The sequence below is a fragment of the Geotrypetes seraphini genome, chromosome 5 (genome assembly GCF_902459505.1).
Source record: "Geotrypetes seraphini chromosome 5, aGeoSer1.1, whole genome shotgun sequence".
NCBI lineage: Eukaryota > Metazoa > Chordata > Amphibia > Gymnophiona > Dermophiidae > Geotrypetes > Geotrypetes seraphini.
The window spans coordinates 4,986,728-4,999,923 of record NC_047088.1 but is presented as its reverse complement, the minus strand read 5'-3'; the positions used below and the strand labels follow the sequence as shown (position 1 = coordinate 4,999,923).

Sequence of the window (13,196 nt, the reverse complement as noted above, 5' to 3'; positions counted from 1 at the left end):
AACCAGACTTACTGTATATAATTGATTTTAATTGACTGGGTAAGATGACTTCTATAAGAGATGAACTAATAAAAAACAATGATTTCAGAAGACCTAACTTGGCTGACTGTAGTAATAAGAGAAAGAGGAGTGCTTTAAACGTCTCGCTTTTTTGATGTTGCATTCTATAATCTATTAGTTGCGCAAGTTCATTTGGATAATCCATGGTTACATCCTTGCATTAGCCGCGTTTAGAGGGTGTATGCAACCTTGTACTTCATATGTTTTTAACATATCCATTGAAGACTCAAAAGACTCCTGAGGCAGGCCAGTTGGGCCGAAACATGTACATGTCGGGTCGTTGAGTTATTGGATATATATATGAGCTCTTGGATGAATAAAGGCATTTGTATGTATCTAATCTAATCTAATCCTTAGGTTTGTATACCGCATCATCTCCACGTTCGTAGAGCTCGACGCGGTTTACAGTAGGAGAAATAGGAAGGAACTACAACAGAGGGTTAGAGGTAGAAGTGTGAAGAAAATTTAGAGAACTTGGGATGCCAAGATATAAGAGTTTCCTTGATTCCTAAGTTGGAGGGAGACTTACATTTTTTGAGAAAAGCCAGGTTTTCAGATGTTTGCGGAAAACTTGGAGAGAGCTCAAGTTCCGAAGAGGGGAGGTAAGGTTGTTCCAGAGCTCAGTGATTTTAAAGTGAAGGGAGGTCCCTAGCTTTCCTGTGTGGGAAATGCCTTTTAGCGAGGGGAAGGATAATTTTAATTTGTGGGAGGATCTGGTGGTATTAGGGTTTGAGGAATTCCAAGAAAGAGGGATAAAGGGAGGGAGGATACCATATAGGATTTTGAAAGTTAAACAGGCGCATTTATAGTGGACCCTGGCGATTATCGGAAGCCAATGGAGCTTGGCCAGGAGTGGGGAGACATGGTCAAATTTACTTTTAGCGAAGATGAGCTTGGCCGCAGCATTCTGAATCCGTTGGAGTCTGTGGAGGTTTTTCTTAGTTAGGCTTAAGTAGATAGAGTTGCAATAGTAGAAGGATATTTTTTTGATGCTCACCATTCTTAGTGGGACAATTCCACTGTTTTTTGTGCATTCTATAATCTAACATGGAAGCACAGTTATTTACTGTAACAGATGTTATCTGGGGACAGAAGGCAGATATTCTCACATATGGGTGATGTCATCCACAGAGCCTGGTATGGACAGTGCTAAAAGTGTACTGTCACTTTAACTTTTTAAGAAGCTTTGATACTGCCCACACCACGCAAGCGTGAATGCCTTCCCACCTGAAGTCGACTCACGGTTCCTCAATCCAATCTTTTGGTTTATATACCTGATCATCCTCCAGACAACAGAGGCTCGACTTGGTTTACACGATAAGAGGTTGTAATAGTTCTGTAAGCAAGCTAAGAAGCCATCCAAGGGAGGTGGGAGGGATGTGAAAATATCTGCCTGCTGTCCCAGGATAACACCTGTTATGGTATGTAACTGTGCTTTATATATGGACAAGCATGCAACATATTCTCACATGTGGGACTCCCTAGCTTACTGAAAGGGATGGTGGGAGAGTTGGCCATTAGGAAGAAAATAAAATCTGAAAACTGCTTGGCTGAAGTGACCATTTCGTCTGGAATAGGATTCTAGACAATAGTGAAATGTAAATGTGTGAATTGAGGACCAAGTAGCTGCTTTGCTAATATCTTCAATGGGAGTGTCTGAAACAGAAGAAAGGTAATGTGTGGTTGAGGGGAGACACAAACTGGTCTATCTGAGGAGTCCCCCATATCGAGAAGATGTGGCATAAGACTTTGTTGGGTTTTTTTTTTTATAATCTTTATTCATTTTAAAACACTTTCAATAAGTGTAAACAACATAGATTGTACATTTAACACTTTAGACATCACTTATAATTTTACAAGATTCATTTAGAACATTACCCTCCCCCACCCCTCCTAATCATTATCATTAAACTAATTAAAAATTTATCATATGTTCAGAGTTATATTATACATAAGTTAGTCATATGATAAATCAGACTTATTTATCAAACCTCAAAAAAACCACCTTTCTGTCCTATTATCATCTATATAAACAATCAATTAAAAGTCCTTATAATCCTCCCAGCCTCCCTCCCTCCCTGGATGTGCATTTTATCTAAGAATAAAAAATCATAATAATTCTACAAAAGATAACAATGGGCCCCAAATTAAGTTAAAGTTTTTTGTATTCCCTAATAAATCAGCGTTCATTTTCTCATATTTGTAAATTAGACATAAACTTGCCCACCAGAATGTAAAGTTTAGACGATCCCAGTTCTTCCAGTTTCATGTAATCATTTGTATAGCTGTACTAGTCATAATTAATAAGAGACTTCTTTTATATTTATCTAGGGGATCCTTGATATGTAAAATGGTACCACAAATTACTATTTCATAAGTTAACAGAATCTCAGATTCTAAAATATTATTATGTCCCCAAATTGATCTCCAGTAAATGATCTAATGTTCCTATGTCTAGATGACAGTGCCAGCACCTATTAGATCTAGAATTATCTAACTTATTCAATCTAACTGGGGTCTAAAAAGAACGATGTAACAAAAAGAACCAAGTTTGTTTCATAGATGCTGAAGCTGTACACCTCATCCTCTAAGACCAAATACGTGGCCATCGAGATGCAGAAATATACTGCTTAATCTCAATGCTCCAAATATCTCTAAGAGCATTTTTGGGTTTCTTATTCATAAGTTCAGATATTAATTTATACCATATGAGAAGATGTGGCATAAGACTTTGGAGTTGAGAGTCCACTCGTGCAGCTGAAGAAATCTGCTGAGCTTGTTGGCTAGTGCATTCTGTTTGCCTTGTACATATATGGCTTTAAGAAATATGTTTTGAGGAATTGTCCAGTTCCAAATGTGTTTGGCTTCTTGACAACGAGGAAGAGAGCCTGTTCCCCCCTGCTTGTTGATGTAGAACATAGCCACTTGATTGTCTGTTCGAACAAGGAGGACTTGGTTGGAAAGACGATCCAGAAATATCTTCAGGGCACTGCAAATTAACCGCTAAGAACAAACCACAGTCCCTGCATCCGGAGGCCATCCAGGTGAGCTCCCCATGTATACGAGGGCTGTTCAAAAAGTATCAGACCTTAATTTTTCTTGCATAAACAAATAAAGCTAGGGAGGCATGGTTTGGTGCACGTATGTAGGCGCATGCTTGAATTTTTTCCCACCTACAGAAGGTGTAAGTCACCGGCAGACCGCCGATGAGTGACGAAATGTAAGTGAGCACCATCTGATTTTCATTTTGGATAAAATGACAGAAAAAGCTGAACAGCGCTACTGCATTAAATTTTGTGTAAAGCTTTGCGATTCCCACGTGGAAGCGATCCGCAAGATTTAACAGGCCTTCAGGGATGAAGCAATGGGCACCACACAGATAAAGGAGTGGTACAACCGCTTCAGAGATGGCTGCACATCAGAGGAGAGTGAAGCACATTCTGATAGGCCCTCAACATCCAGAAATGAGATCGTCATTGACCTAGTGAAGACCCTGGTGATGCAGGATCGTCGAATCACCAAGGGGTACTACCAAGAGGTTCTGCATCGCCTTCGTAACGCTGTGAGACGCAAACGGCCGGACCTGTGGGCAGCGGGCAATTGGCAGCTCCATCACGATAACGCACCTGCCCATTCTTCACATTTGATACAGAGTTTCCTGGCCAAACACAACACAAGTGTGATTCCTCAGGCTCCCTACTCTCCCAACATGGCTCCGTGTGACTTCTGGCTTTTCCCCAAGCTGAAAATGCCCCTGAAAGGGACCTGATTTCAGTCAAGAGAAGACATCATGCAGAATGCGACAGACCAGTTCTGAGCAATCTCATAAGAGGTGTTCCAGCGCTGCTTCCGACAGTTGCAGAACCTTTGGAAAAAGTGTGTGGCAGCCCAAGGGGACTACTCTGAAGGAGATTAGTATAAGATTGTTATATTTGAATACGAGAATTTTTATGAATAAAGATCTGATACTTTTTGAACAGCCCTCGTATATGGAGGCATCCGTCGTGAGTACTTTCTGATGTGGAGGATGTGAAATAGCAAACCTCTTGGGAGATTTCCGGATTCAACCACCACTGAAGAGATTGACAGAGAGGTGAGGTGACTTTGATCTGCTGGGATAAAGAATCTGTGGTCTGAGACCACTGAGATTCCAGGCTCCACTGAGCTGATTTGAGATGTAGTTGAGCGAAGAGTTATATGAGCTGTGGATGCCATGTGACCCATGAGACACATCATGTTTATTGCTGAGATGTTTTGTAGAGATGACATATGCGTACAAAGCTGAAGCAAGGTGTTTTGTCTTTGTTGGGGTAGGAAAGCTCGTAGAAGAGTCGTGTTGAGTACATTTGCAATGAACTCCATCACTTCAGTAAGTTGAAGATGAGACTTTGGAAAAAAGTTATGGTCACTTGTGTAGCTGAGTGCACTACTTGAGGTGATACAGGTTTTACCAACCAATCTTCTGGATAAGGAAACACTTGAAGCCCGTGGGAGCGCAGGGTTGCTGCTACCACTACTAGGCAATTTGTGAATACTGTTGGAGATGAAACAAGGCCGAATGGTAGAACTTTGTATTGAAAATGACAATGACCTACATGAAACCAAAGAAACTTTCTGTAGTCCAAATGGATGGGAATGTGTGTGTAGGCCTCTTTGAGGTCTGGAGAGCACAGCCAATCATTTCAGAAGTGGGTATAGAGTCCCCAGGAATAGCATGCAAAACTTCTCTATGACTAAATATATGAGAGCTCAGGGGTCAAGAATGGGATGAAGACCTCCCATCCTCCTTGGATTAGGAAATACCTGGGGTAGAACTCCTGATTTTTCTGGGCAGGGGGTACTGACTCTATGGCATTTAGTTGAAGTTGAGATTCAATTTCCTGAAGAAGAAGGAATGTCTGTTAAGATGTGAAAGAGGACTCTCTTGGAAGGTTGTTTGGAGGAATGATGATAAAATGAAGAGAGTAACCCTCCTGTATGACTTTGAGAACCCAGGTGTCTGTGGTAATGAGAATCCAGCGTTGATAATATAAAAGAAGTCAGCCTCCAATGGATTGGGGGGTAGCTGAGATGGGGGTACTGCTGCTATGCTCTCTAGAAACATGTCAAAAAGACTGGGCTGGTTTCTGAGGAGCTGAAGTCTGAGGCTTTTGCAATTTTTGCCTCTTCTATGGTAGGAACATGGAAGAGGATGAGATGGTTGGTTAATGCTTCTTATAGGAAGAGGATGCAGGTCTCTAGGAAGACTTAGATGGCAGAGTCTTGGAGCCCATTAAGGTAGTCCAGCTTTGTTCGTGTTGCGTAAGCCTTTAGGTTGCATCCTTGACTTTGTCCCCAAAGAGTTCTTTACCAAGACAGGGAATATTTGTTAGACGATCTTGAATGTTAAAGTCCATGGCAGAGACTCGCAATCATAGCAATAGACATAACTGATGCTCTGGATGTCGCATCAAATGCATCAAAAGCTGATCTGGCTAGAAACTATGAGTAGTCTCCTGAAACTCTGGAAGATGTTCAGATGAGACATATTCAAAATCATCCAACATTTTTATGAGTTGTTTAAGATAAAATGACATATAGAAGTTGCAACTGAGAACTCTGCTGGTCAACAGAGTTCTGGAAGAGGCAGCGCCCAAACTTATCCATGGTGTGGCCTTCATGTCCTAGTGGTGTAGTAGCATATACTCTTGTGCTGGAGGATTTTTTTTAAGAGTGGATTCAACCAGTAAAGTCTGATGTAGTAATTGTGGCTTATCAAATCCAGGACAAGATTGCACTCTATAGAGAGAATCAATCTTTCTTGGAGCTATGGTAAGGGTGAGAGGAGTCTCCCAATTCTTAAACAGAGTTTCCTTAAGTAGATTGTAAAGAGGCAATTTGAGAAGCTCTTTAGGAGGATTGTCAAAATCTAACACCTCAAGGAGTTCTGCTTTGGGTTCAATGTCTGATTCCAGTTTAACAGGCAAAGTTTTCCCCATCTGCCTGATAAATTTCGTGAAAAAGTCCTTCTGAAGGAGATCTGTGTCTTGATGGTGGAGGAGATGGATCTTATGGGATGCCATACGACTCTGGAGCAAATAATGTGGGTTCAAGATCAGAATCAGTGTCTCATTCAGAAAGATCAGAATTAACATCTACAACTCCAGGAGATTCTCTATAGGAAGGAGAAGACGGGCACTTCCTAGTCTGAGGAGTACGATGACCGTGAGAGCCTCAAGAGCTCCTTCGATGATGTCGGTACCGGTTCAATGAAGATCAACATCGAGAATGTCTAGATTTTGATTTATGTTGGGATGAACATAAATCGATACCGTGCGATGCTTCCTTGGATGTAGAGGAGTGAGCATCATAAGAACATAAGAAGTTGCCTCCGCTGAGGCAGACCATAGGTCCATCCTGCTCAGCGGTCCGCTCCCGCGGCGGCCCATCAGGCCCATTGCCTGAGCAATGGTCTATACCTATCTATACCCCCCAATCCCTTTTTCTTCTAGGAATCTATCCAAACCTTCTTTGAAACCATTTAATGTTTTCTTGTCTACAACAGCCTCTGGAAGCGCGTTCCATGTGTCCACCACCCTCTGAGTGAAAAAGAACTTCCTAGCGTTTGTTCTAAACCTGTCCCCTTTCAATTTCTCCCAATGCCCCCTTGTGCTTGTGGTGCCCCTTAATTTGAAAAATCTGTCCCTGTCTACTTTTTCTATGCCCTTCAGAATCTTGAAGGTTTCTATCATGTCTCCTCTAAGTCTTCGCTTTTCCAGGGAGAAAAGTCCCAACTGCTTCAATCTGTCGGTATATGGGAGATTTTCCATTCCCTTTATCAGTTTGGTTGCTCTTCTTTGTACTCCCTCAAGTACCGCCATGTCTTTCTTGAGGTACGGCGACCAGTACTGGACACAGTACTCCAGATGCGGCCGTACCATTGCACGATACAGCGGCATGATGACTTCCTTCATCCTGGTCGTAATACCCTTCTTAATGATACCCAGCATTCTGTTTGCTTTCCTAGAGGCTGTGGCGCATTGCGCCGATGCCTTCAGTGTTGCGTCTACCATCACTCCCAGGTCTCTCTCCAGGTTACTAACCCCTAGTGGTGTTCCCCCCATTTTGTATGTGAACATCGGGTTCTTTTTCCCCACGTGCATGACCTTGCATTTCCCCACGTTGAAGCTCATCTGCCACTTTTCGGCCCACTTTTCCAGCTGCGTTAGATCCTTTTGGAGATCCTCGCAGTCTTCCTTGGTTTGAGCCCTGCTATATAGTTTGGTGTCATCTGCAAATTTAATGACTTCACACTTAGTTCCCGCCTCTAGGTCATTTATGTAGATATTGAACAAGAGCGGTCCCAGCACCGACCCCTGCGGAACTCCGCTCGTGACCCCTTTCCAGTCTGAGTAGTGGCCCTTTACGCCAACCCTCTGCTTCCTGTTTGCCAGCCAGTTTTTGATCCATCGGTGGACCTCCCCTTGTACCCCGTGGTTCCATATCTTTTTAAGCAGTCTCTCGTGTGGCACCTTGTCGAAGGCTTTTTGGAAGTCAAGGTAAATGATGTCTATAGATTCCCCTTTATCCACCTGGCTGTTCACTCCCTCAAAGAAGTACAATAAGTTTGTGAGGCATGGCCTACCCTTACAGAAGCCATGTTGACTCGGTTTTAGCTGCCCATTTTTTTCGATGTGCTCACAGATGCTGTCTTTAATCAGTGCCTCCATCATCTTTCCCGGGACTGAGGTCAGGCTCACCGGCCTGTAGTACCGTGGGATCTTGATGTCCATCGATGTTTCAATAGAGAGCTGGATTCAGTACCCTTGGGGCCTTGATGTGCGATGCTCAGGCAGGGCAGGTACCAAGGGAGTTGATGTAAGCATCAGTGTCACATGCAGCTTAAAGAAGTCACCAAGTTCCCTCCAAAAGAACTCCTTTATTTGGTCCTGGAAGACTGCGCCGGTACTGTTGGCTCAACAGCCATCAGTGCTGCATAGTGTCAAGGGGTGGGTGACCTCGAGAAGGAAGCATGCCCCAAAGGAGACACAGCATGCACAGATGATTGATGATGGCATCGACACTTGGCATGCATCAAGGGACTCAATACAGAAGATGCCTGTGAAGCTTGTTGTGAATAGGACTGTTTCTTCGCAGGTTTACCTGACACAGGAACAACGCTTGACGTCGAGGGAGGTGGTGATGCCGGTACCTTTGGTACCAATGGCATCAGTTTGTCTCTGGGGGCCAAGGCCGGTCCAAACAGCTTCTCTTGCTGGATGTGTTGAGCCTTAAGAGAGTGTTTCTGTAAAGTAGAACAGCAGATACATAAGAACATAAGAATTACCACTGCTGGGTCAGACCAGTGGTCCATCATGCCCAGCAGTCCGCTCACGCTGCGGCCCTCTGATAGATACAAGTGTCTACCTGATGCTCCGGTTCCAGACACTGAATGCACCAACTGTGCGGATCAGTCATGGAGATGGGCTGTTGGCAAAGAGTGCACTTTTTGAACCCACTGGAAGACCTCAACATGTGAGGAAAAATCTTGGCAGCAAGGTTGAAAAATGCAATGGTTGCACCGTGAGAAGGAAAACCAGTGAGTAAAAGGCCCGAAGTCTCGACTGAAGAAAGAAAAATAATGATGAAATTAACTTAAAAAAAAAAAAAAAAGACACCCAAGAAAAGATTACTAAGCAAAATGAAAAGAAAACCGAGTTGAGTGGCAAAATGTACGTTGACTGGGAAGGCAACTTGATTTGGACAGAGTCCCAAAACAACTTCTTCACTCTGCAGAAAATGAAGACCTGAGGAACCACAAGCCAATGTCAGGTGGGAAGGAACTCACGCTTGAACGGTGTGGGCAGTCTCATACCATGCTCTATGGATGATGTCATCCACATGTGAGAATATGCTGCCTGCTTGTCCAAGGATAATGGAGAGTCTCTCAGTTAACAAGAGTTGATGGCCACCAGGATGGTCTTGGGGCTCAGGGTAGAGGTCTGCACGGGAACGGGGATCGCGGGGATCCCGCCGGTCCCGCGGGTTCCCCCCCTGGCCCACGGGACTCCCACGGGGACGCCCCCTGGCCCACAGGACTCCCACGGGGATGCCCCCCTGACCCACGGGACTCCCACGGGGACGCCCCCTGGCCCACGGGACTCCCACGGGGATGAAAACAGCCTACCTAAATTCTGGCGATGCAGGCGTGCAGCTTACAAGTCCGGCATCGCGGCAGGAAATAGCCATGCTGAGCAGTGAGCTCAGCACGTACACAGATGAAAGCCTTGCTTGCTGATTGGTCCGGCGGCCCCGCCCCGCCGCCGGACCAATCAGTAAGCAAGACTTTCATCTGTGTATGTGCTGAGCTCACTGCTCAGCATGGCTATTTCCCTCCGCGACGCCGGACTTGTAAGCTGCACGCCTGAAAAAGAAATCATCCTGGCCGGGGTCGGTGTCATGCTCCGGAGCTTCTACAGCCTTCCTATCTCCCTCTCCCTTCTACCTGCTTCCGGCCACACCCCCTGCTCCGCGGCTCTCTTCGGCAACTCAGCAGCAGCGATCGACACAAGCTTCTGACGTCGGGGCCTACCCTCTGCGAGTCCCGCTTGTTTCAACTTCCTTTTTCCACAAAGGCGGGACTCGGAGAGGGAAGGCCTCGATGTCGGCAGCTTGTCTTGATCACCGCTGCTGATGAGTTGCATAAGAGAGCCGCAGAGCAGGGGGGTGTTGCCAGGTGCAGGTAGAAGGAAGAGAGCCAGATGCAGGACTCGTGGGTGAGGGAGGAGAAGAGAGAGAAAAAGAGAGAGGGGAGGGAAACAAAAGGAAATATTTCATACTGGGCTGGGCCGGAGTGGAGGGAGGGTGGAAAGATTCTGGCTACCGGGTGCAGTAACAAAGGAAAAGGGGGGAAAGCTGAAAATGGAGATAGTGACACAAAGAAGAGAAAGAGTAAGCAGGACCTACTGAATAAGGATAGAGATACAGAGGGGACATGAAGAGGAGGTGAAATAGAGACATAGAAGTAATGCTGAAAAAGTGGGGTTGGGGGGAGATAAAGACATTGAAAGGGCAAATGGTGAACATGGGGTAAAGACAAGGACAGAGACAAATGAAGATTCTGAAAAAGTGGTGAGATAGGGATATAGGTGAGATGGACACAAAGAAAGGTGATGCTGGAAAATAGGTGGAATGGTAATTCTGACAGACACAGAAGGGAAATGCTGGATCAAGGAGAGATGGGGCTCAGGCTGGATGGAATGAGGAGAAATGCCTTGTTGGCCCGGAACTTCCTCTCCTACGTCAGAATTGACATCAGGGAGCGGAATGCTGGTCAGCGCGTCGCTTCTGCAGGGAAAGCTTGGGACAGCAGTGGCTTGGGGGCTATTCCCCGATGGCGGTGGCAGCAAACCGAGTGGCTTGGGGGAGGGCACGGAGAAAGAAAGAAAGGGGACAGACAGGGAGACAGAAAGAAGGGGGAACAGGGAGACAGAAAGAAAAAGTTGGGGGAGAGAATGAGGTCTGGAGGAGAGGAAACATACAGGAGGCTGAAAGAAAGGAAGAAAGATTGGATGCACAGTCAGAAGAAGAAAGTGCAACCAGAGACTCATGAAATCACCAAACAGCAAAGGTAGGAAAAATGATTTTATTTTCAATTTAGTGATCAAAATGTGTCTGTTTTGAGAATTTATATCTGCTGTCTATATTTTGCACTATGGCTCCCTTTTACTAAACCGCAATATCGTTTTTTAGCGCAGGAAGCCTATGAGCATTGAGAGCAGCGCGAGGCATTCAGCGTAATTCCCTGTGCTAAAACCTACTATTGTGGTTTAGTAAAAAGGGAGGGGGTGTATTTGTCTATTTTTGTATTTTGTTACCGAGGTGACATTGCATAGAGTCATCTGCCGTGACCTCTTTGAAAAAACCCGGAATATGAATAATTAACATTTTCTCTGCCTTTCATTGTGCTTTGTGTTTTTTTAAAATTTTATTGTTGGTAGATCATTTTGACTTAGTCTTTATAAAGTAGCTCGCAAGCCCATAAAGTGTGGGCACCCCTGCTCTTACTCTGGGGCACCAGACCTCCCTCACGGCACACACACGGCAAATGGAAGAAAGAGGAGAATTTTTGGTCGTAGGGAGGAAGGTACAGAATGTGATAGGGAAGAAAAAGATGAGAGTGAGAAATGTGGCAAGGGAACAATGGGACAGATTGAAAGGGATGCAAGAGGGAGGAATATTGGACAGTGGTGAAGGGAATGGAGGGAGAGATGTGGCATAGTGTTGGAGAGGGGTGATAGAAGGAGAAATGTTGGGCATGGGGCTGGTGGGCAGGCATGAAAGATGAGAAAGAGATAAATGCTGGACCATGGTAGGGGAAATCAATGGACAGCAACAGAAGAATTTAGAGAAGATGGGAAAGCGGAAAAAAGAAACTGGGACCAACTTTATGGAAAAATAAGTCTCCAGACAACGAAGGTAAAAAATGGAATTTATTGACTAAAATATGTTAGCTTTGGGAAATGTATATGGCAGATGTCTTTGTTTTGTGTTCAAAAGAAAAGGAAATGCATTTCTGGTTTTATTTCTACAGTGTTGAAGTACTTGTTGACCCTTGCTGTGACTGGTGGGGATCCCCAAGCACCGCCAGCAGAGGACCTCCTCTAGAGATGGCCAGAACTCCCCTCCACCAAACGCAGCAGTCGCTGGCAGCATCCATGAGCCACTGAGGTGCCAGCATCTGTGACTCAGGGACGCTACTGCTGCCTGCTAAGCTTGGCAAAAGGGACCCCCGGCCAACTGCAAAGGAAGTCCTCAGCTGACAGTTTGTGGGTTCTCATCAGCTGAGTATTTATATTTTATATTTACATTATAGGTTCTGGTAGAAACCCATTTACAAAGTATGTATTCTTCCCAATTAATATTTCCAAATTAATAAAGTCTCTTTGCTTATTTGTAAATGGGTCTCTACCAGAGCCTTTAATTCAGTAGCATAATTAAATAAAATAACTATTTCTGAAGTTTATAGGGAAGGATGGTGACGGAGGGGATTCCTCGCGGGGATGGGTGGGGACGGAGGGGATTTCTCGCGGGGACGGGTGGGGACGGAGGGGATTCCTCGCGGGGACGGGTGGGGATGGAGGGATTCCTCACGGGGACGGGTGGGGACGGAGGGATTCCTTACGGGGACGGGTGGGATTTTGGCGGGGACGGGTGGGATTTCTGTCCCCGCGCAACTCTCTAGCTCAGGGGTCTCTCATATGAAGAAAGACTGAACAAATTGCAGCTCTACACTCTCGAAGAACGTAGGGAGAGGGGAGACATGATTGAGACATTTAAGTACATCACGGGACGTGTCGAGGTGGAAGATGATATTTTCTTTCTCAAAGGACCCTCAGCCACAAGAGGGCATCCGCTCAAACTCAGGGGAGGGAAATTTCATGGTGACGCCAGGAAGTACTTCTTCACGGAAAGAGTGATAGATCATTGGAACAAGCTTCCAGTGCAGGTGATCGAGGCCAGCAACGTCCCAGACTTTAAGAATAAATGGGATACCTACGTGGGATCCCTACGAGGATGAAGATAAGGAATAGGGTCACTAGGGCATAGACTTAAGGGGTGGGTCAGTAGAGTGGGCAGACTTGATGGGCTGTAGCCCTTTTCTGCCGTCATCTTTCTATGATCAGACATTAAATACCTGTTTAGCAGATGCAGAGGCATGTCTTGCCATCTCTAGATCCATTGCAGCAGCCATAAGCAAACAAGTCTTCTGAGAAACTAGAATTGATTGGTCCACAGGACAAAACTGAGATATCTGGGACCAAGAAAGCAACATGAAGATATGCTTACACACATGAACAATGCAATGTACTGAAGTATATAAAGAAATCACACAACAGTAAAGATGATTCAGATTTAGATTTTTATAAGGGATTTGCATGAAAGTCTCATTTGCATGAGGATTTAGCTCCTTCACTCACAGTCCTCAAGAGCTGCCAACAGGCATGGTTTTCATGGTATCTCTAAAGGTTTATGGTTTATTTTATATGCTATACTGCCTTTCCTTTGATGATAATAAAATGGTTAACAATAAAAACAATAAGGCATAAAAACGAACACCAATGTTGATAGGAAAGAGTGAGAAATAGACAGGCATG

General features: G+C 44.9%; 1 protein-coding gene across 1 annotated transcript in view; it reads right to left on the bottom strand.

Moving 5' to 3' along the window:
• TEX11 (testis expressed 11) overlaps window positions 1–13,196 on the bottom strand; it is a 575,855-nt gene that overhangs the window by 130,838 nt on the left and 431,821 nt on the right. The window contains exon 24 of the mRNA XM_033944972.1: window positions 12,737–12,853. Within this exon, the coding sequence (XP_033800863.1) occupies window positions 12,737–12,853 (117 nt within the window). The remainder of the gene's footprint in view (window positions 1–12,736; window positions 12,854–13,196) is intronic.